Below are 24,727 nucleotides of genomic sequence, written 5' to 3' on the forward strand. Positions count from 1 at the left end.
AAGTCGCGTAAATTACTATTGCTAATTCACGGGCATTATGTGTGGCATTACCGATGCTGTAGACGTGCAATCTACATCCCCTTGAAGATGGCAGCGGAGCAGGGAAATTCAACGCCGTCAAAAACAGAAGCTCCCGAAAAGGGGAAAGTGGTTTTACACCAATTTGCCCCTCAGAAAGATGTCCTCAGTCACTCGGTCTTTTGCCTCAAGCTGGAAACATATTTGAGGATGGCGGAGATCCCCTACGAGAACCGCTATGGCGTGAAGCGATCGTCAAAGGTAGGTGGGTGTGCGTGCGAAGTCGTGTATCACACTGCAGACAGCTTATTCTACAGTCTTTATGATAATTGGACAGCAAAATTTCGATATGCATTTTCAGCCATCTGTCAAGAAAAAAAAGTGATTTTATTCCTCGATCGTAACGAAGTCTTGTCCGAATTTCCCATCTTTCGAAGATTTCAGTGCAGGGAGTGGCAATTGTCATCCCTTGGACGATATGTTCTACATTGCTATTCAGGGCGTGTACCCCATACACAATTTTTTTTTTCGAAAGATTTTCTTGTTCTCAAAAAAATCTTATTCATTCTACACCAGTTTAAGAGTAAGACGGAATTTGCATAATTGGAGTAATTAGTGACACCATTTAATGTTATTGTTCTCGGTTATATGACAGTCGTCTTTATTCTGTAATCTGACAAAGCGCTCTGTCACGGAAGACACTTCGTCGAACAAATTTATGTTGGGAGTTGTAATTGATTATGCTCCGCGCCACGGTCACCAGTGCACATATATATTCATGACGCTCCTTTCACTGACCTGGGTCGACTCACGCACTCATAACTCAAGCGATGCACGTATGGAGCGTGAAGCGAAGTTTGTGAAACACTATCGGTTATTTTTCCTCTGCCCTGAAACAGACATGTACATCGCGCGTGCAACCGAGTCGCTGACTCGGGCGCAAAGCAGAGACTAAATAACATTTGATGGGTTCTATAGGCTACAGCTCGGTGGCTCTCCATGCCGCGAAAAACACGCGTGCTGTCAGCGGTTGATCGTCCACAGCGAAATAAGCCCGATGGACTCTTTCACCTCTAATAACTTCGACGGCTTGTTTGTGAATTTGAAGTTAGGCTCCAGGGGAAAGGCCTGTAAATAACTGTGATTTCAAGGTACAAGATGTCCTGCCAGGGTAAAAAAAATATAGGAAATTAATGGCTATAGGAGAGTAACGAGGGAATACCTCCATGCTATCATTCCAAGTCGTGCCCTCAGTATTACATAAGGTTCTACTATTGCATAAAACACTGATTTCTTGTATTGTTTCCCCTCGATTATTTTTCACCAAACTATCCTTGTTGTTTGAACACATCCTGTCTGGATAACAACAACTATTTCATCATTTATTTTTGCAAATCATGACATTTTAATTGATTTTAAGATCCCCAAGATAGTCCGTAGTCTGTGTTAAGATAGGCTGAGAGAAAATCCGAAGTCAGTATTTACTCGACCGTAAACAGAACAGACAGTTATTCCCGGCTGCACATTCCTTTCTCACTATCTTTGCCTGGAAACACTGTCAGCGATCCCGTTCCTTGTCTTGTGTCATTTTCTCCTATGCAAATCAGGGCTTCCCCTGTGCGCCTTTTGTTCTTTTCAACGCATATATAGATCGACTGTGACAAAAGATGTTGTGCTGAGAGAAAGAATACTGCCCCTACGTATTTTGTCATCGATCAACTTCCTATTGTGCTGTGTACGGAACGCGTCTTCCTTTGTTTCTCTAATTATCAATGAAGGGCGCGCAACGTGTTGTCTGCATGACACGCCTCACCAAATAACTGAGAGTGGATTCGAAAACGACAGGTGGCGTGAATGTGCCAAGAAATTCCATCACTTTTGTTTTCTTGTAGTAGTACAACCCCCCCCCCTTCTCTCTCTCTCTCTCTCTCTCTCTCTCTCTCTCTCTCTCTCTCTCTCTCTCTCTCTCTCTCTGCATCCGAGTCCCCCATCAGCCACTATTATCACTCATTTCTTCTCTACTTTAACGTACAGTAAAAAAAACATCTTAAACGGGAACTTTTTGAAAGCTTTGACTTGCGGTGATGTCGTTTGAAATCTACATCTAAAGTAGGCGATTAATAATATGCATATGATTGATATATGATCAATCGTTAGTCATGGTCGACGCAGGTCATAGCTGAAATTTGCATTTGAAGTCCCATTTCAAATCTATTACAAAATCCTTTGTGGAAAGCTAGAACCTGCTGGGGAAAAGTAAATATACATGTATGTCGTTTAACTGTCCTGAGGAGAGTTTCCGGACGTTTGTCGGTCCACTTGTCCGTCTCTCCCTTCATATTCCTAGTTTTCATTCCACTGCATACTTTATAGTTTCAAGGGTCGGGGCCTTTTATCCATACATCTTCGCAAGTCGACGCTAAATGGCAATTCTCTATTACATGTACACTGTGGACCCTTCTGAAAGCGACGCGTTATCACTTTACTGCGAGGTGTGGCAGGCTCTCGTTTCGCTCGCCTACGTCTACCGATGTAATTCTGTTCGCGGCCGTGACTATTGAATCTAAGCTTATGTGAACCAGCAAAAAAACCAACAAAAACAAACAAACATTAATCGCTTCTTATGAGTGATGGGTTGCGGGGGAAGAAGGTGGCAGGACCAGGCGGAATTTACCAACAGGGATATTTTTGCAAGATTTTCTATATCGTGAATACAAAACGTGTTACGTGTACGGAAGGCTGCATTTGAATCAAGGACGTACGACCTTAGCGAAGGAAAATTTAGCAGATTCATTTGTATGATAACCCGCAGTCAATACCAGAAATAATTGTTAGGCATGACATACTGCAATGGCAGGTTCCGATTTCACTTACATGTATATGTAAGTTGTTATGATCGCCAAATTGTGGTTCGCCAACGATTCCGACCGCCATGATTAATCGAAGCATATCACAGTTTTTCCTTGAGATTTTATTACCATGATTTAGGTGACGGAATTGACCCTTGACCCCGAGTTTTATTACGACGCGAGTTAAGTCCTTGCTGAGCGTTGCATGGCCATAAATAAGTTATTTGTCCAAGTTTCTGCGATAAAACTTTCAGAGAAAAAGACAAGGTAAAGCTAGACAAATAGCTCTCTCTCTCTCTCTCTCTCTCTCTCTCTCTCTCTCTCTCTCTCTCTCTCTCTCTCGTAATCGCAACATAACCAATATCAATTACAACCATTGTCCCCGATCACATCCACCCTCTAAAACATGGGAAGTAATATTTGAATATTCCCTAAAGGACTTTTGATCATTTCATACGATCACAGTCCCTCCGATGCATCCATCAGCGCGCAAAACTCGAACCGTGCACTGCCGTGCGTGCTGATGGAAATCCTCATCATACACCTTGCACCGTAAGATGCACTCTTTGTAGTGAGTCGAGTCTGTAGAGATGTTGAAGAAATGCCATTGATTTGTAACGTACCGACCGGGTATCTATTGCACACTGATCGAGTTTCCCCGTCAATGAATCAGTCAGTACCGCCAACTAGTTTCCGCTCTAATTGGCTCAATGGAGAAAACTATTTGAAATATGTAAACAAGACGCGTCTTGCTGTCATAGCAATTACATTGTCAAGGATATCGATACTCACAGCAGCGTGACTGTGATAATTTCCCGCCAAAAGTTACGGCTAGAGCCCTGGTTGCGATGATGATCTTCTTCGGAATTATGAAGTTCAAGAACATTTAATTTTCAACACCCTGACGTATTTTGTTCCAATCACTTTGACGAACGAGTAGAATCTTCATCAGTCGTCCTACCTTGAACATGGTGTCATAGATTGTTTGAACACTTAGATACTAAAGTGCATCCAGTGCAGCTAAAATAAGTCTACCTTGCAAAAGAGGAAAAAAATAAGCGTTTATGCTGACATGACATCACGTGTCCCAGTTTTCTTAATGCGCGTATAAAAAGAAATTGATTGTCTCGCGTCTGTCTACCGATGAGATAACAGACCTTTAGCGGGGAGTTTTTCGACGAAACATGTCTGTGGAATGGGGAGGCCTCTGCGCATTTTTCCGTCTTTGCACACTCAACAATACTTAGTACAGTCACAAAGCTGCGACTTAGTGTCGTGCGATGGAAACGGCGCCGACGTCATGTCCCCTCGAGTGTTATTGGCCCGATGCTCACCGATCACTATGCAGATTCCAAATATGGAGATAGAAATTCAGTAAAACGCACTAGTTTGAATTTCGACAGCGCTGCTCCCAAACGCTAATCCCATGTGTTTATTTTATTCAGTAGTTTGTACTTAAAAGAGGAAAGCTAGCTTTTTTATAAAGTTATTTGTTTATACTTGTTTCAGAAATACACAAACAGTTCATGGTGTAGACCACAGGGAAACCAGGATAAACAAATAAACAAACAAACTTATAAATAAACACATAAATGAACCAACCGATAAATATAAGAGAAAGCAATAAATTGAATAAGAATTGAAATAATTGACTGAACAACACGTCTCGCTACTCACTAAACTCCCGCAAATGTTTATTTGTTAATTGTTTGTTTGTATCGTGGCTTCCCTGTGGTGTATCGAAGTCAAGCCCTCCGTTACACTTGCCATTCATGTAAATCTTGGCTAAACGCTCTTTTTTCTTTGCATACTTGCAGGGTAAGCTACCATGGATCGATTACAAGGGTCAGGAGGTCACCGATTCCTCGTTCATTGTCGATTTCCTCAACAAGGAGTTCGAAGTGGACCTAAATAAAGACCTCAGCGACTCTGATAGGGCAGCAGCCAAGGCTTTCCAGCGACTAGCAGAAGAGAACTGCTACTGGTGAGTATTTGAAAAGTTTCGTAATCGAAAAATGAGGCCAGACAAACTAGTTATTAATTATAATTTGTAATGCCATCGAATGACATTAAGTTTCTGTACGATTGTGAGTTAAAATTATTTATTGTCGTGACCCAATTTGTAGCAATGACATTTGCAAACGATTATATCTGTCTGCTATCGATTATTGTAAAGTCTTGTTCCATTTTCAACTGCTTGGTAAGATCTTCAACTGTTGAGCTATAGCCTCAATTAAAAGAATGACGATGCTATTTTGGTCCAAAATGATGTAATCTATACCATGTTGAATTTGGATTTGTAGCGAAACTATGTTTGGTTTATGTTTACATGTGTCCCATTGTTTGTCTCGTAGAATGTTGTGTAGTAATGTCTAGTGGAATGGTTTTAATGTATGGTCAAGTAATGCTTGTTAAAGAGCGTGATCTAATGTCGTTAGGCTTGAGTGAAATCCCAGATTTTAGTAAAGGAAGACCTCTCCTGCTCAAATCATTAAGTGGTTAATTTCTAACTCATATTGAGCATGCGCAACCACGTGTTGTATGTCTGTAAGGTTAACCCTTCGAGTGCTGTAATTTTTCCCATCAAAATTTAGTGCAACATTTTATCGATTTTTTAGGAACTTTTCTGTAACATTTTTGAAAAATTTTGACCAAACGGACATCACATTTCATTGGCTACAGTTTTTGATCAAAATTTTGGCAAAAATCTGAAAACAAATTGACTGGGGTACAGTTGATAAGGCCGACAAAAATTGACTTTGGCGCTCAGAGGGTTAAAGCAATAGCACAGCATTATATGTTTCAGACGTTGACAGGTTTTTACACCACGTCAAACCCATTTTCTTGCGTGAAACAATCGTCAGAGTATGTTCATAAGATGTGTCACCAGACTGCTGAAGTGGTTTCCCTGGTAATCGTTGCCAGGAGACGCCCGCGCGTATAGAAAAGAGAAATGAGTGCTTGTCGACCAGCAAATGTACGTCACGACCCGTACTCGATTCACGTGTGCTTATTGCTTCCTCGCAAGCAAGTAAAAATTCAATTTCATCATACGCAGAGAGAAGGGTTCAAATAATGACCCAAAAAAAAGAACAAAGACAACATAAATTCATGAATTTTTTAATTATTAAGGTGAGAGCTCATCGCACTTTCTGCAGTATTCATATTATTTCACACGTATAGTTATCTCTGTCATCCGTATGTTCAAGGATCACGATGATGGATGGCAGCGTACTGCGTCGTGACGTAACTTCCTGTTTCGAAATAAATTTCAACGACCATAGCACCTGAGAAGGTATAGATGTCAGTAATGGCAAAATGTGGACATTGCTAGCTAGCGACATGATCGGATCTGCAAAAATTGTTTCACCTGTTTAGCGATTTAAGGATATTGATCAAGCCAGTTACGTGTAAACCATGTACCAATGATTGAATTTCACGTTCTCATATGTGACGGCTACCGAGCCCTCATGCCTTGTACCTTGTCCCAGTCCAACTTCATGCCTAATTATGCATACTTTTAACGTTATATGATTCTGCGCAATAGAGTGTTAACGTGGAATTATTAACTTCAGTGAAAGACCCAGAGCTGCGTAAATTATGAACAAACCCATTGTTTGAAATGCAATTACTAAAATCCTTTTGCGGAAAATCAAGTGATCATAAAACTTTACGAGCGTGAAACAGCATTTTTAGTTGCTATGGGGCAGAGTGCTGCAAAATCAGGCTGCGAACAAAAATAAACCATTGTCTTTGAGTCCCTTATCTCTTCACTAACAGGCTTTTATGATGGTGTAATTTACTCTTTCATTTTTCAGTACTCAAACTCTCACTAAATCTTTTACAGACATAGATTGACAATTCTCGGTCAGAGTGACGGGAACAAATGTCTTAATTTTGAAACATTGCAAATTAAATGTAATAAAGATTCAATTTTACCAAATCGGCACGATGTACGCTTTTCGTCATCAGTGCCGTGATACTAATAGCAATAATACCATTGATTTCACGTGTTGATAAAACAATTGTCGAGTGCCCTTTATCCCATTCCTCTTTCGGAAAATAAATACATAAAGGTAATTTATCGCCATTGTACTAATTTACTTTGGCAAGTTCACGAAATTTTATCGACCTATAACCCTTAACTGGTTAAAAATTGTTTTAATTGATGGGTGACGCACCTTGACTGAGAGGTCTTTGGAATCAATGTTAAAAAAAACGAAGTGAACTGACGCGAGGATGGCGATCGCGTCCGCACATTGGTTCCGAGAGACAGTTTAAAAATGTAAGAATATCATACTTCGCAAATTTTCATAAGAGAAGTTGTCGAAATGGAATGAGATCTTATTATAGTCAGGGTGGCTTATTTGTATATCATTTTCTGCACTGATATATTTCTTCATTGTTCATATCAACTGATGCAATATATCATTCCATGAAATTGCGTATTTTCACTTGGCCCACGGGCTTAAGTGAGCAGTGCGTCAATGGTGATGACTAGCCATTGGGCATGCACGTGTAGACAGCGGTAGGGCGAGAACTTGCCGGCTGTTACGAGGTTACTTAAATCCTATGAGGTCAGAATCTGCCTCTGCGACCCTCGTCAATCACGACAGATGTGTGTATGTCTGTGTGTGTGTGTGTGTGTGTGTGTGTGTATGTGTGTGTGTGTTCTTACAATTTAAGGAGTGACAGCGTCATCTCTATTGGCGCCTCATTTGCATAATGAGATTTCTCAGCCGGTTTTTAATAAGAAGCATATAGACACAGAGTAATATCATAGACAGAGTGGCAACACGTGCATGCCTTTTGTTCCATGGTCGTCTCTGTAGACTATTGGCTTTTCATATTAAAATGAGCTTAAAAGGTGTTAAACTTTTTGGAGGCTTGGTTTGTGGTTGATAATTACACGAGATTATGCGAAACATACGACGAGATGGCATCGTACTGCCAGTCGCGTAGCAACCATAGTTACTTTGTGAGCTCTCAGGCCAGAAACACTGCCTCACGCCAATCAAAACATAACACGCCAGCAGTTTCATAAACATGTCCTTTCTTGGCGCACGTGTAAAAGACGGTATGACTGACCGTAAACCATTGAGTAAAACCAGACAGTATCGATAAAAGACTTTCAAATTTGGTTCAAACACACTCATTATATATTCATAAAAATATGAGAGGAATTTTTAAAACGGTAAAACCCACTTTCCTGAAGCTCAAAACACTTCCGTTTTCGCCAGCACATCAATTCCGATCAGCACCACACGACAACAACAACACAAGCTTTGTCGAACATACTTTCACTGAACAATTGGTGAAAATCCGAAAATTACCGAAGGGTGCATGGTCGGCACTCTTCGGAAAAGAGAGCCAAGAGCTTCGTGAGGCGAGGCAAACATGGATTGCTTACGTAACCGCTTCACGCCTTAAACAATAGCTGTTGCCACTCTGTCTGATATTACTCTGTGATATAGAGAAGAATGGCTCATCCCGAATTTCCATTCCATATTTTTTCCTCTAGTTCTTACACTGCATTATTTTGGCAGGAATGCCCACACCATGTACAGTTTTCAACCATGGAGTAGTTCTGAGGAAAAGTACGCACTGGGGCACTCTTATAAAATAAAGAAAACAAAACCGTTCATTAGTCACCATGCAATTTACTGCTATAGAAACAGTTCAAATTTATCTTTTACGCTGACTGTGTTAGAATTCTAAAGGGGACGGTTGAAAATTCATCACTCTCAAAACGCAATGACAATTTTTCGCATTTCAAGTAGATTTTTTAAAAATACTTCCGCGACAGCTTTAATAATTGCAAAAAAAGTCAAACGATTTCAATAATTTTGACTTTTGTCTGCAGTCTTTTTCGATGTGTTTTCTTTGTGGAGTATATTATAGGTTAATAATAACCAATTTCCTGAAGGAAATCGATAGTTGTTAATTTGCATTCATTAACGGAGTGACTCGAACATGACTAACTAATTGGAGCATATGGAAAATTCGTAGGACTGTCAAAACTCTATACGCCTGCCACATGATTTAGTATATTAAATTACTCTCAACTGCTGTGGCGTTTCTGATCCTCACAAAACCGCAATGTCAAATTGATCCCTCCTCCATCATCAAGGGACGCTAAACCCCCGAGAAAAGGAAGCAATGATTTTCATGGCCTCCCCAGATCTAGTAGAACGCAGTGATTTTCAATCAGAGCGGGCAATATTACAAGAAAAGGGTGACGCAACGTTCGGTCTCTCAAGGTTCAAGTGTTAGTCATACGAGCTGCATATCTTCGTTTTATGCTCTCAGATGTTGAACATGTGTCAACGAGAAATTAAGCAATCAGTGGTGTATTGTGTCGTATTGTTATGCCCCATATTTATACCGTGTACATTGCTAAGGTATGACTCAGGCGAACGCAATGGCATTGCCACTGATTGGTGGGCAATGCTGTTTATGATTTTATTGATATCTTTATTAGATGAATATAATTTATTCCCTGCTCGTGATTCATCAATCAAATGAAATGGCAGCCATCTAAACGAATAGAGTGAGCAGGAACGTTACACGATATTGAAGTTTATATTCGAGTTTTGTTGTCCTGTACCACCCGCCAGTCCTCAACATCAGCTCCGTAGATTTGGGAGATACATTTGTTTCTCAACGCATATGGCAATCGCAAGTGCCCCAAAGTAACTCAATTTTTGTCGTGAAATTCTCACCGATAGCGTCTCAGTCCACGCCATGCTTCGCTAAATGCTCGGGGAAGCTATAAATTACGATTGGCGACTCTCTCGGTTGTTAAATTCATCGGAGGTCAAAGGTTACGATTATTTCACCAGCTGGAATGTCAAAACCACCAGCCATAGAAAAAAATTTCCATGAGGCATTTGACAACCTTTGAAAATACTTTCCTAAACCTATTCATTTTAGTTTCTGATACTGGTATCATACATCTTGTCATAACAATATACATATTGGCGACTTTAAAATTATATTGTAGTGCATCGGGACCTTTTTGTACCAAGGCCGAGGAATTAGAACCCTGGAAGTGATTTCGCCCAGAGAAATTCTGCTCATTGTAGTACTAGGTCGATATATTGTATACACACAATATAAGACCACGAGTCTACCGTTTGTTATCGATTATATTTTCTTTTCAGCAAATGCTTATCGTCTAGTGTCCACATGTTCAAAGGTCTTCCATCTGTACTTTCGATCAGCAGTCGCCGTAACCTAGATACTCATCGGTCGTGTTTTTGTGTAAGTTTATATTTTTCCCGGGTAAACGCCAGACCATGCTTTGATGCGATGAGCGATAACATGAACACAGACAAAAAATACCACAATAATAGCCGGAGATAAATAAGATACGTTATCAAAGCTATTGTTGCCGTATTCAGACTTCTATCGGCAGAGAGCGACCTTTCTGGCGGCAATGTCGTTAAGAGTCGTTAGCAATATCCTTTCTGTGAAGGAGTTGATCTGAAATGACTTCGAGACACTAGATTCCGAACTTGTTATATTTTCTATGTTCAATTCCAACTAGGCACGAATTAAAGGATTCTGAATGCATCCTGAATACACTCAGCCAGTTAAGTTTCCAAATTTCCTCTGGCGGTAACGGATATGCATTGTTTATACAGATTTTATATATGTGTCTTATTGCAAAATAATTGAAACCGCCTTGTCATTGTGCACATTTTGCGCCGTCTGCATTCGTGCACGCTGTCGCCTGGGCAACAGTCGCTTGGAAACTAGGGACCTGACTCATATTGAGTCAGCGCATCGGTGACATGGTTTTGGCTTGTATTTGATGAATTACAGATGTCTTAACTCTCCACCCCGGCCTTCTTTGTTTCCTTTTAAGAGACATTCTGATTCAGAAGTCGTATCTGCCTTGTTCTTCCATCCTTCTTAATTCGTAATAACGCAGTAGAGAGAGCATTTGCGATGCGATGGCGCACAGTCCAATAATACATTAATCAGATCTGATTCAGGTTCAACGATTTGCATACCACTTCAACGGAACATCCTGCCCGTGTTTTAGAAATGGCGAAACTCGTTTATTTGGGCATGCGTCATCTCGTTTTACGACTTTTCTCCCCTTTTAAGCACGAGCTTTAGTGCAAATCGGGGTCTTGATTATCCAGGACTTGTTAAAAAATTCGTTAGAGTAACGTCTCCACAGCTAGTTTTGCACGTCCGTATATCGTCATCAGGGTACGCTTCGCAGTTGAAAGAGAGGCCGCCTTGGGTTGAACTCCTGCGGAGCAATGACGCTAGTATCCGAAGAAATCGGTATCTGTGACGAGTCAACACAAAATAAAATGAAACAAACGTAAAAAAAAATGCGATTAAAGTATCGCTTTCCGTCTCTTGAAATATATGAAGCCACTTTTAATTTGTATCTTCTTCGGGTTTCTTTTTCGCGATAAACAGACTTTCTTCGGGCCACTTGAGTACGCATTACCATTCACATCAATACGGTCTCCAAGGAAACGGCGGAGTGTGCATCCGCATCCCCAAGGAATGCTGCCGATAATTGGACCGGATCGCACAAACCCCAAGCTTGGTTAACGATCAGGGTAGCGACAGATGTTGCAAGCTAAAACCCTGTAATGTTTAACAAATAGAGACAAAGAAAATGCCTAAGAAATGATATGCTAATTATAAGAGAAATAGTGACTTTCGAACTTTCGAGAGGAACATCTTTTGTCATGGGGTTTTACTCCTGATATTTGCAATATGTCGAATCCTGTTTCTTTTGGTGTGAAAACGTGTATTACATGTACTGGCGCTGAAATTACAAAACCGCCACAAAATGCACTGTTTACAAACCCACAATCAAATCTTAATAACCACAACCAGATCCCTCCGAAACGAAGTCGGCACTTTATCGTCGAAGCACGGAAAAGAATGTGCTTTCGCAGTTTCGACGCAATGACCAGAAACCGATTGCTATGAGTGAAATATAATCAACTTCAAGATTATTGCATATATCGCCGGGATATGTTGCACCGACTGCTGGAAGCGTCATCATTAAGGGATCACTCGATTTCCAGATGTTTAACGCCGGTGCCTTCCCACGGAACACTGTTTTCCGATCGTTTTTCGCCGTACTCTCACGCAGACGGTCAGATACAAGGGTCGTTTGGCCAAGCAAACTATTGAATATTACACCGTATCGATGTCATTTTTTCCTCAGGGCGAGGCAGTTGTGAGAATTTTCTATCCTTCAGGGTCGACTTAACTATTAAATTGCCACGGACTGCGAAGCGATCCTATCAAATATCTCAACATGCGCGTGGGGTTGCGATAAAGCCGTACCCACAAAACGAAGGACGCTGATGGTTTGTCAGAATAAGAATATATATGTTGTCATTTAACTTAATCAACATCTGACATGTTATTATACCCTTCCGTTCCCACGATATCACCATCCATGAAAAGGGCTTGCTCAATTTTCCACAAATTGTTGTAACGAACGGGCTGTACGCGTCCCAACAGAAGTGAAAATCGGGGAAATTTTGACACCCTTCACTGGGCCGCCTCCCTCTCAATCCTGCCATAGTCGCAGACTCGTTTACCATCCACGATGCACCGTAAGTGATGAAAGACAATCTCGTGGGATATCGGCCGTGGCCATTTTGTTTTGTGCCAAAGGGAGAAAATATGGGCGGTTTTCAGAAATGGCCGGTATCTTTCGAGGCAAGGGAGATTTCTTTGCGATAAAAGCCCTCTTTTCCGTGTTTTGAAGTTAATTATGGTTAAACATTTCCGTGCGAACTTTTGATAATTTGATCACGTGACGGTTGTCTTCATCCTGTGCTACTCAAACATGTTTTCAGTCGTTTCGGCATAAATGACTCAGTAATACCCGGCCCCATTTCATAATTAAAGAAATCCACCTAATGATTGTTACTATACAATGTCGCGTGGCTTTATGACTCTTTTGTTCTGACGCACATAAAATTAAGAACGACAGATGTGTGCTGCAATTATTGTTTTTTTGTTCAGTGTCCCAAAGAATTGATAAAGGTAGATGAAACAATGCACTGAATGAATTTGATTGCTTTGCAAATTTCCACGCGAATGAACACGCAGGAGGCACGGGGGATTTTGCCTCGACTTCGAGACACAATAATCGCTATCGATCGCCATATTTCCCTCTTCCGTGGTCCAGATTATTCGACATATTGTGAGATCGATTTTTTTGCATTTCCCCCTTTGTCACGCTTCTGTCTGGTTGTCCATCGATTGCAAAGGCCAGCTCAACAAACAAAGACATCAGTAATTGAAGAAGAGTTTGTAATCTGTTTTCAAGAATATCAAGAATAAGCCGGCTTCTTATATATTGTAAAATACCAGCATGGCGTAATATTGATTGTGGCACTGTTGACGATTAAGCCACACAGCAGACGGCTGACAATCGTTTATTAAAATACTTCAGAAAAACAGTTGTAGACTTCGTTCTACAAACGTTTATCAGGCATTTAAAAATACGAGAGGTCTTTGTGTTGGAAATGCCGACCATTTGAAACCAATATTCATTAGCTCGAGACTGTCATAACCGATTCAAATAAAAATCCTTCAACAAAATTATGTTATTTTGATGTTCGGCGAATCAACATTAGCTGTAGAACAACATTAGAAGATTGGCGGCCATATTTTTGTTCTTTTTCGTTATCCTCTTCAACATTTTTATATTTATTCCTTCCAATATCAAACACTGCATTTTGTATGGACATACCAAACGGCGTTCAATTAAGTCCAAGTGTACCGGTGACCAGTACATCATTTGTTGGTCACAGAGAGATGTTCAGTGAGGGCGCCCTCGGGCTTATATTTGATCCAAATTTACGATGGCGTCGTACCAAACTTACAGTGCAAAATAACAGTTATAAAACACATAGGTTTTGAATTAGCGCGAAATGATCATTAAACAGTACGTCGTGGGCAAATAACCAATATTTTTTTAAGAAATGTAGATGACATTGCTCGTATAGGGTGGAAAGCATGGAAAACCTTGAGTATTGTCACTATTACACATAAACTTATTCAAGGCTTATCAATATGGCCTCACTATTTGAAATCTAATATCAGGTAGTGCCTAGGAAACATAGGGAATATTTTCATCAAAGTTAGCACAGACAACAGTCGGTGATCCGTGCGCAGTTTTGGAGAAAACTAATAAATACCGAATTCTAAGTCTATGCAATGAGCAGATCATTTAGTCTTAACTCTCTTCAAAGTGACTTGGCTGCCCTTGTAAGGTCACACTTCGCGAGGACATACCCTATACATAATCGCATGGGTCTACTTAAATCATTTTTATAAAACTACAGTTTTGGACAGAGACTTATCTCAAAACGTCGTTGAATCTACTTTCAATTACTTTTGCCCCTTTGATGTAACAGCATTGCAAGACACAATGTTTTACCAGATTGTTGTTAATATCCCTTCTGTTACTGTGGTTCTTTCGTTGCGAAGCCTGGTATCTTGTACATTGCCCATCTTGTAACTTCAGTGTAAGAGAAGGCGATGAAGGTTGCAACGATACCATCGGTCGCTTTGGGATTGGTATCATGCATATGCTGTCTATATATTCGGGCGCTACGTCTGTATAGAGTCTTGCAGTGCTCAAAGCTAACTATAATTTAGGCTTGGCTGCTATATGGCGTATATTTGGTGAGACCACGGGCATTTGGGGAGTCTGGTGTGAATGAGCCCTGCGTACCGTGCTGTGTGTTTCGGGCGTTACACGTGGGGGCCGTGTAACGCCCGAAACACACAGCACGGTACGCAGAGCTAGGTGTGAATGTGATACATGCATCAACTCATCGTGGGCCCGTGCTTTCGATAACAGGCAGTCACGCCTAGGGTAAACCAAATGTGCATAAGTAAAGAAAAATGACAGAGGACAAGTCCCAGAAACATAACAGCATAGACACAATCGTGCAGAGATCCCGCAAACTACTGGCGCACGTATGCGAGCAGACATTCAAAATAAGTAGACATGCGCAATAGGTTTTGAAATGTTCATCCCTCGCAGGGCGAGATCCGGGCCACACTGCAACTGTTGTAACGTTAGAATATGGTACATTAACTCATTTCATCAGCTTCAATCATAAGTTACTTCTGCTATGCGAGCACCATTGTATATTGTTCTTACCCAAATTTGGTAAAAAAGGAAAATAAAAGTTTCACCGTTTCAATCTTGTTTGCCTTTGTTTACACAGGACAATCAACTACCACCGTTATATTGCCACGTCGGATGATTACTTCAAGAATTCATTCCCCACGGTAAGTCAAGTCGTTTTTCCTCTGGCTTCCTTGGAAACTCTGAATGTCCAACCGCATTCCATTCCATTCTAGTTGTCCAAATGCATATTTTCAATTCTGATAACTTTGCAATAAAAGTGAAAAAGCGTGTGATATTGTGATTGTTTTGAATGTTTTACTAATGTAGATTTTGCTGCAGAATTGCTTGAGGGCGTTTTTGTAACTATTTCAACAACTTAAGTCGCTGGTATAGCATGTGTTTGGCCTAAATTGCAAACAAATTGTGACAAAGAAATCGTACCATCAACACACTTTTGTAGAACAGACTAACATACTGATTCGAATGTTGTTGAGATCTGTGTCACATTCTACGTTGTTGCTCGCTGCAAATGAAAAATGCTATCGGCGAGACAGCCTGCATAGATGTTTCGGTTTTGCTTTGTCTCTTTTGTTGTCAGCGTGTGACAAAAAAACATAACAAAACACGTTGTTCCGTTTCCCATATTCATCGATGGCCCCTCGTATCACTTAGGCTCGCCTAGATCGATGTCGTTCACCCTTAAATAGCTGTTACCTTGAACCCTGTCCGTTGTTTCACCTTACGTGTCCCGGCTGTGAACCCGATCACGCCGCCTGAAACTCGACTGTCATTTTCTGTGCACATGCCCTTCGTGATAATGATATACTATTTACATGCATTATGTCTTCTTGGCACCCAGTCCGCCTTCATCGGTTCTTGGAAAAATTCCAACTTTCAGACCTAACCGCTGAATAGACAATATGGCTTGCCATCTTCATCGAATATATTTTCCCGTTTTCCGTGTAACTGAAGTAGATATCTGTCTAATAAAAATGATACATAGGTGTCTCAAATTGCCTTTGATCTCTTACGAGCAAGATTTAAAATTAGTAATGTAGAGAGGACGTTTCAAATATCTCTCCGTCCGTCTCGTTAAACATTACAACCGGTTGTGTTCTTTTACAGCTATTAACTCCATATTTGAGAGCTCGAGTATTACAAAATTAGGCCTATACCAATTTCGCAGTCTTTCACCGTTCGTAGATTCGCATCCTTTTCGCTTCTACAGTCTATACCTAATTAAGTAAGGCGTCCCTGCAAATTTGAATTTCCCCCTTTCGTTATCTAATGCACAAGACATGTACGAAAATTTTAAAAAGCGTATCTAGTGATTTTAAAGACGTAAGGTCCGGGAAATGTTTAATAAGCGCTCCAAATTCCCTCACCGATATCTTTAAGCTTATTCACGATACCCATTTTCCCGGTTTTAGTCGGAAAGCGAGTGCGGCCGTGCGTAAACTGATACGTTCTATGACAACTATGAGCATGTGACTGACATAACTCTAGATCGCTTCAAGTATCAAGCGACTGTATCATTGATTTTAAAGTACCGCCATCGGTTTTATAGTTTTCATTCTTCAACGTTATTCAAACTTCAATCGGTAGATCTTTCTTCAAATGTTCGTGGCCGCTGGCTATTTCACTCTCTTGAAATAGTTTAGGCCCTATATGTTTCCGCCGCATTACAAAACGTAGTACGTGTGATAGGACAACTTGAATTCGACGTGTACCTCAGCTGTGGGGAAACTCCATAAAAAACCGAACTTTTAGGAAAAATAAAGGCTCTACCACTGTTGAACTGCCGAACCGTTGGCGTAATATAAGCAAGTTAAATACGAACAACTTCAGTGCCAACCATCTCTACGTATATTCTTGTGAGCAGACGACGATTTTTCCCGCGCGAATAAATTCACGTAGGTCGACGAGATATGACGCTGCTTTCACTGTTAAGTAAGTGTAAGCGGCTCATTGAAACTGTCGAGACGTACCGAAATTTTCCTCAATGTTCCTTTTCTCGACTAAGTAACCTTTCGCTGTGCCCCACAGACATATTTCCCAGAAAAGGTGCTATCAGTCGAGGGACGTGCTTGTTCACACGTGATTTAATCGTGGCAAGACTAGTCCCGCAGAGGTAGCAAGGATATTATTGCGCCAAGGAATATATTTTATGGTAATTGCGCCGATAAATTATGGTCGTCTGCGCAATCTGCAGACTCTGTCTTCTTCGCGCGTGTTGTGAATGATTAATGTGGAATTCTTGTATACTTCTGACACGTTTTGGGACATAATGGAAATATTGAGCATTGATGACGCGTTGTTTCCGGAAAATGATATTATTGCCGAAAGCCGAATTAAACTAACTCACCACCGAAATAATTTTATTTTCTGTGTGCTCCCGCACAGACTGTGAAACTTGACAGTATAATTTGAAAACGAATCCTTCATCATGCCTTCATCATGCCTCCGTTAGGAACTCGAATGAAACCTGGGCGTCTTATAATTTGTCGGGCCCACCTTTTTACACCCTTCTTGCTATCTAACCGTAAGTGATATGAATTATCAATGCAGTGACTCAATCAATATTGACTTGGAAAACAAATTCACAGTTACGTATGTGTGTGCGTTTAGGGGGCGCTTTACGTAGAGTTGTCTGGAAGCAGTCAAAGCCCAAACATTTTGTGACCAACTTGATTGAACCCTATTTCGTAAGTTAATTACAGGTAATCTAAAGAATATGTTTATTTGTTTATTATTTATTTATATTTACTTATTATTTAAAACAAAGAGGCTGTCCAACCAACATATTTATTTGAAAGACAATGCAAATTTGGTAAAAGATTGTTACACTAAAACATATAGAACTTGAAACAGAAACTAATTAAACAAAATCGGCAGCAAACAAGTCACAAAGTCAGGGCGGTTTGTCGAAAAGAAGCGATATAATGCAATTGTCACACCTAACACTGTCTAAGAGGTCATTGTTGTGTCTGTTAGAAATGAAAATCATACATGCCTGCGTACGTTATAGAAATTAACGAATACACAACATGCAGTAAAAGGTTTGAATAATGGTAACGTCAGGCGGTGTGATACTAGCAGGTATGTTAAAATTCATTTGTATAGGAACGTAAGATTTTGAAAAGTAATATTAAAATTTGCACCTAATGTCTGCCTGCTCGTCACCTTGTGTTTCGGGCATACATCCTTAATTCCATGTTTGTAGTTCCTATAAATCTGAATACTCTTTGTTTCCTTTCATCCAGGCATTCCGCTGGTTTTTGGTGAAAATGGTCCGTAAAAACATCAGAAATAATTTGCACGCCCATGGCATTGGAAGACACAGCAAAGAAGAAATCTACCGAATTGCGCATGACGACTTGAGAGCAATCTCCAATTATCTCGGTAATTATTCATTCCTTCATTTACTCATGTGCATTGCACCGAAAGTAACTTAAAATGCAAATCAGGTGTTTGCTCACCTCGATTGAAAGGATGCAACTAGAAACATCAAATTTTAATACATGTGGCATACGTCTTCCCTTCCAGAACATTGACTTATCTTAATCGTTAGCACAACTTTTGTTGTTGTATGTATACATGGAAATCGGATCTTATTAGATCACATAGTGTTCGTCATCTGTCTCTGTCTGTCTGTCTGTCTGTCTGTCTGTGTGTATGTACATCTGTGTTTTTAGTCTATAGTCCTTTTTTAGGGTCGATAATGATAATTTACATAGCTCCTTTGGAGAAAGTGATCTTCTTACATGACCGTCAACCATCTTGAATAGTGATTAAAAGATAACAAACGTCAGCATTATTCTCGCATGCTTTGTATTTGTGTAAATATCGTTATCATTATTAAGAGAAAAAATATTCGTCTTCCAGTAGCTAGCGTTATATCCAATCAATTATCAGTCATCTCGCCAGGACGGAACTGCGCGTGTGCGACTTTCTTGTTCACAAACAATGTATTTCATGCATGATGTCTAGATGCATCACGTCAACATAGCTGCAACATTTAAATTTTACGATTCGTCGTTAACAAACATGTTTTAACTTTCATCAATCGCCAACGTACCCAAGATACAGTGTTTACATCGGTCGGGGGTCCCTTGTAACCTTTGAGCATAGTTCCGACGACTGCCTCCCTTTAAAGATTTGCTCAAACTTCCCTCAAGTAAACTTTCAACCAAAAGCAAGATTAAACATAGGGCCAAAGTCCCTGAAGCTACTACAGACATGGATACAAAATTAAGTATTTCCTGACTGTATGAAATTATCTCACTAAGGTCATCCTAGGGACCTGTAAACCAAATATTAAAGCTGTCTGACCAGCGGTTTTGAAAAAACAAGCGACTCAACAGTTGACAGAGCTCTGCTGTGTTATGTAGAGAATAACCTTTTGTGACTCATGTATTGATGAAGAAGGTGGATATCTTTGATAGCTCATTTCAGGATGGCCTGACCAAAAATGGAAAAAAAAATTCCGTAAAAATACAGATTTGCATATTTCATCACAATTTTAACAAATCTAAGTTGGGTTATCCTAGGGACCTGTATACCAAATAACATTGTAAGTTCTGTTGAATAAGTTGAGACTGTACGTACTCAGAGAAAGCACACTGAAGAGACAAATTTTTGAAACTTAACAAGTTCAAGGTCATCAAAAGCATTATATGGAATCATGTTACACTTTCATTGCACTGTTTACACAGATTGCATAATTGCTATAAATAGCACAAGAGGAATCTTACAGCCCAGCTTTACCTAAAAACCCTATCACTTTGACCACTCTTTTAATTGACCACTCTATTTTTTCCTCAAAAAGTAATCTTATTTTATCCTTACCAAGTCAACCATAATGGAAATTAGAACTTTCTGTATCTCTATTTATTTGACCACCCTATCATGACAACTATTATGCGCAATTTCTTTTAGATAACATAAATGGTGGTTCAGAATATATCAAAGTTGGGATTCAGGAAAGTTGCCTTTACATGTTTTAATCCTCAAATCACGATGAACTGTCAAAAAAAGTTGAACTTTCTGATAATTCCACACTAAAATTATTTGGCTTTGATGATTTCCTAATTAATTCAATTATTTAAAATCATATTAATTATTTTTTTCTGGGTGAATTGATAGGGTTTATACAGTACAAGAATTACATACAATGTAAGTCAAACTTTGACCAAAAATGACAAAAAAATTCCTTAAAAATACACATTTGCATATTTCATCACAATTTGAACAAATCTACGTTGGGTTGTCCCTAGGGACCTGTATACCAAATAACAAAGCTGTCTGACCAGCGGTTATGAAGAAGAAGATTTTTTACCAAAAACGCCTTTTTTGCATTAATTTGCCTATTTTCAACGATATCAAAAAATTAAAAAAAATAGTTTCTCAAAATCATATTTTCATCTACACAACAAATATCAAATCAGTAAGTACTGCGGTTCTCAAGATATTTGAGTGGACGGACGCCTCACAAACGGACATACATACATACATACATACATACATACATACATACATACAGACTGACGACGGACGCCGGACGGATACCCATCCCAATAGCTTCTATAGACTATAGTCTATAGTAGCTAAAAACCAGGGGTCACCATGAAAATTTTGTACGATTGAAACAAATGAACTTAAATTTACCGATGTCAGAAATGACCGCCATCCTAATGTTAACTCAATTGAATAAAATTAAATTTTCGATTTTCACAAAAATAAGATGGCAAAAATTTAATTTACTGCCTAAGCTTCATAAATAATGACACCAACAAGCGGTAGGCCAGGAACACATGGTAAACATTTTCGAGTCCAATTTTCTGTCTCGAAGGTGCATTCTACCTTTACGAAATGGCCTTAAAGGTATACAGTCACCTGTAATCTGAATATGCCCATATATGGTCAAAGGGGCGTTCCTTGGTATTCAAAATGCCCATGTGAGGGTGCTGTTTTTAAAAAGCGGCCACCCGCTTAAAATCTGTGATTGATTAGATTTTCGCTTTCCATGGTAACTGTGGCAAAATTGGAACAAGTGACAGTATCTTCTATCATTTTTCAGGTGAGAAGAACTTCTTTTTCGGTGATGAACCAACACTAATCGACGCAACGCTGTTCGGTCTACTCGCTCAAGTGGTCTTTGCGATGCCGGGCTCCCCGCAGGAGAAAGCGGCGAACGAGGAATTCACCAACCTGAAGCCTTACTGCGAGAGAATGAAGGAGAAATACTTCCCGGACTGGGAAGAGCTCCTGGCGAAGCCCAAGGAAAAGAACAAGGGGGAACCAGCACCGGCTGAACCAGAAGGTGAGAAGAAAGACGAAGAGGAAGAACCCAAGAAGGAAGAGGAAGAGGAAAAGGAGAAAGAGAAAGATAAGGAAGATGAGGAGGGCGACAAAGCAGCGAATGGCGAGGCCGGTGGCGACAAAGGAGACGAGAATGCGGGCGAGGACAAAGCAGAGGGCGAAAGCGGCGACAAAGGCGGCGGGGAAGGCGAGGCCAAGGAGTAGAATAAACCCAAAAATATCGCTTCGATGCTTTGCATAAAAAAATCATAAAAAATGTCAGCCAAGAGGCTCTGAGCGCTCTGTACAGTACAGTGTATATTGAAAAAACCAAGATAGCATTAGTAAATTATTTAGTGTCGCTTACGAAAAAACATAAAAAATCCACAGAAAAATAATTCCAAACTGAATATTATTTTGTCTGTATTTAAAAAAGTAAAAAATCCCCAAATCAATTAATTAGGTACTGTTAGCTAGGTAGGTATCTAGAATAAATGTTCTTTAAAGTTTTCATAAAAATCATATTTACCAAAGATATATGGCTACAGTGAATGCTATTGTAGGGTGAGAACACTTGGAGCCTCTCAGAAGAGACAGTTTCACGGGATGTGTACAACCGCATGACAGCCATGGAAAATTGGATGTATTTTGTTCTGTGTTAGAACTATCCATTTGTTTTCCAACGTTCCACATTCTGCGCATGCGCTTAACTGGGTCTGCCAATGCACGCTCGGGAGTGTATAATTATTTAAGATCCCGATGCAATGTAGTTTTAACAAAACAAATTGTCCCCAATTAATTCTATATCCTGGATTTGTGGAAGTGAAATTCAAAAAGGTCGGTAAGTGGGAATTTAGAACATAAGCTTCCGGAGACTGGGTTATTTTTGTCAAGAAGGTCAAGTTCAAGCGTTCTGTTTGTCTTAGATCTTTGCTATCTTAAGGCAACTTTATACCTTTGATAATTTGATACCACTAAAGTAGAGAGAGATCCTGCTCCGACCATCTAAGGCAAACCGAACACAGACCGAGAACTCAGATTGAACAAGTGGATTTTTCTGACCAAATGTCAATATTATACAGATTTCTTGAGAGTTGCGTGTTCCATATCGTACACGTGGTTGCGTGTGTGTGTGCGTGAGTGTATCCATGGTGATATTGTAAACACTTGTGCTTCCCACAGCCTCGTCCTGAGGACACGTTTGCAATCATCATCACTATCTGTCCATCTTTCCTTATGCTCATGTAAAGCTAAAAAAAATATCTTGCCTATTTTAAAATTCGGACTCGTGTTCTTGGGGCGAGGGAATCGCGTCATCACTTCTGCACGAAACCTCCAGTGGTGCTAGGATTTGTTAAAGAAATTCTTCTTGGAAATGTTCTCAAGCTTTAGGTATGAAAACCAGAGTGTTGTGGTAGTGTGAGGGCGGTACCGTGGTTCCGTTTCACTCGGCCTTGTTGCAGGCAAAAAGGGCGCCCTCAGACTAGCACAAATTGGTCGGTGTCTTGTCGCAGCATCGGCTCTGAATTTCACAATGTTCGTCTGGGAGGGAGCCTGCGTTGGCCGAGTGAAACTTGTGACCTCTGACCTCTGATGAAGGATTTTATGGAAAGTGATACATTTGAAATGAACAACAGTGAGTGATGTTGCACAACGAAATTTTTGATTTTCGTTTACTCCGTGTAGACTTGAATTGCCAAGTTGGCTTTCTTCTGTAGTCGTCCTGGCAAGCTTTTCCTGATGTAGGGAACAAGCAATCAGACGTTTTTTTTCGCAAAATTGAAAAGACAACCGTCCGAACAACTGGGAACGACATAAGACTTAATAGGCTGAATTCCAGACGAAAAATTGTCAACATGAATGCTATTGTATCAAAGAGATATTTCATTCCAAACAGACAAACACCTTCATCAGGCAAGGCTAGAGATTTAGCAGGACTGTTTTCATTAAGCAAGTATGTTAGGTAATGAATCTATTGTTGCGTATGGAGACACGTATTTTTAATTACAATGATTTTTTGGCGAATACAGTGTGAACTGCCAGAACCTCTTTTACCTTTACCCGCTGACTGACCTGTAACACTTTACTTTGTGGGGTGGAGAACTCATTTTACCGCCCCCAACAGCAGTGCCGCCAAGGTGCTTTCGTAGGAGTGGCGCAACCGTATCACTCTCCACTACTTTTGCAGTAGTTCAGCAGCAACTTGAAAGAGTTTCTCAATAACTCTGTGTTCATACGATAGTCCATTTCATTTGATTATTTTCTGTTAAAATCATTTTACGAACTTTATGAAGTTTATTTAGTTGTATTTATATTTTTATATACTTATTTACGCATATAAATGAATCAGATACTTATATTAGTCGCTTTTTTGTAGTATTGCAACTTTTTCAGTAGTTACGCCGGTTCTCGCGAGATGGGAGTGAAATATGAAACCTCGCGAGATCTCGGCATCAGCTGTAGATCTGAGATTGAGTCGACAGTAGCTTACTTTTACAGTGCAAGGTGGATTTAAAATATCATTCCAAAGCCATTGAAAGAGCGGGACCCCCGCTCTTGCTAGATTAGATTGGTAAAGATTTGTATCCAGAGGGCGCAAATGGAGATACGGGTTGCTTAGTAACCATCTCAGTAGCACCACAGCTATTTCCATGGAAACTGCCTGAACACGAGAGACAGTTTGGCACATCTTTGAGGGTTGGCGGTCGCAACGGGCAACCCCAGGTCTCAAATCACAGTCGCACTAGTCGTAGGACGATCTTGGCGGGATGATCATAGCTATCGGAGGGGATATTTTGCACTTTCTAGGTGTCGTACCTGTCTCTTTTTGGGAACAAAAGCTGTCTTTAACAAAGAAATACATGCTTTTTCTGTCTTTTTTTTGTAATGATGTCCGGGTCATAACAATTGTTGTTTCCTTTTTTTCTGCAAATATTGTGTCAACCTCTGAGACTAAGAACAATAAATGTTATGTGGCGAAACATTTGTAGAGCCAATTTTCCCTTGTCTTTTATTCCTTCCTTAAAGGAGCAGGTTTTTTAAACAGATTTCTCTCTAAACAAATGCATTCACTGAACACAACTTTGAGAGGAGAACAAGGAACTAATATATCACAAGTTGTCAATGTCGTCAAGCAATCGATGACCGACACGGTTTAAATCCACTTGATGACCTGCTCAGAAAAGTGAACTATGAACTGTAAACCGTGTACAATTTATCTCATGAGGTATCGTTTTTGAGATGAAAACTTGAAAATGCTACGGGAGTGTATACGCCACCAAAGGTTTGAAAGAAATGGTGGTAACAAGGACATGAAACTAGTATAACTTGGGTGTAAGTATGCAGATTTGAAGATAAACTGCACGAGGCAAATCATCGACAAAGTCTAGGACTGCAAAGTCGCCTGGCAAATTAA

At 40.1% G+C, this 24,727-nt stretch overlaps 1 protein-coding gene across 1 annotated transcript; it reads left to right on the forward strand.

Annotated features, from left to right (window-relative positions):
* Positions 1–3: 3 nt before the first annotated feature.
* Positions 4–24,308, forward strand: LOC139133236 (failed axon connections homolog). The gene is made up of 5 exons (XM_070699732.1): positions 4–279; positions 4,685–4,851; positions 15,110–15,173; positions 18,276–18,414; positions 21,092–24,308. Exons 1-5 carry the CDS (start codon positions 88–90, stop codon positions 21,535–21,537), a joined length of 1,008 nt encoding a protein of 335 aa, XP_070555833.1. The 5' UTR covers positions 4–87; the 3' UTR covers positions 21,538–24,308.
* Positions 24,309–24,727: the final 419 nt, after the last annotated feature.

The sequence above is a fragment of the Ptychodera flava genome, chromosome 5 (assembly GCF_041260155.1).
Source record: "Ptychodera flava strain L36383 chromosome 5, AS_Pfla_20210202, whole genome shotgun sequence".
Classification (NCBI taxonomy): Eukaryota; Metazoa; Hemichordata; class Enteropneusta; family Ptychoderidae; genus Ptychodera; species Ptychodera flava.

Bases quoted from the DNA above. Each gene is read 5' to 3' on its own strand.
- LOC139133236 (XM_070699732.1), top strand. From the start codon at position 88: ATGGCAGCGGAGCAGGGAAATTCAACGCCGTCAAAAACAGAAGCTCCC. The intron at 280-4,684 runs GTAGGTGGGTGT...GCATACTTGCAG, and splicing joins GCGTGAAGCGATCGTCAAAG to GGTAAGCTACCATGGATCGA. The intron at 15,174-18,275 runs GTAAGTCAAGTC...CCTTTCATCCAG, and splicing joins TCAAGAATTCATTCCCCACG to GCATTCCGCTGGTTTTTGGT.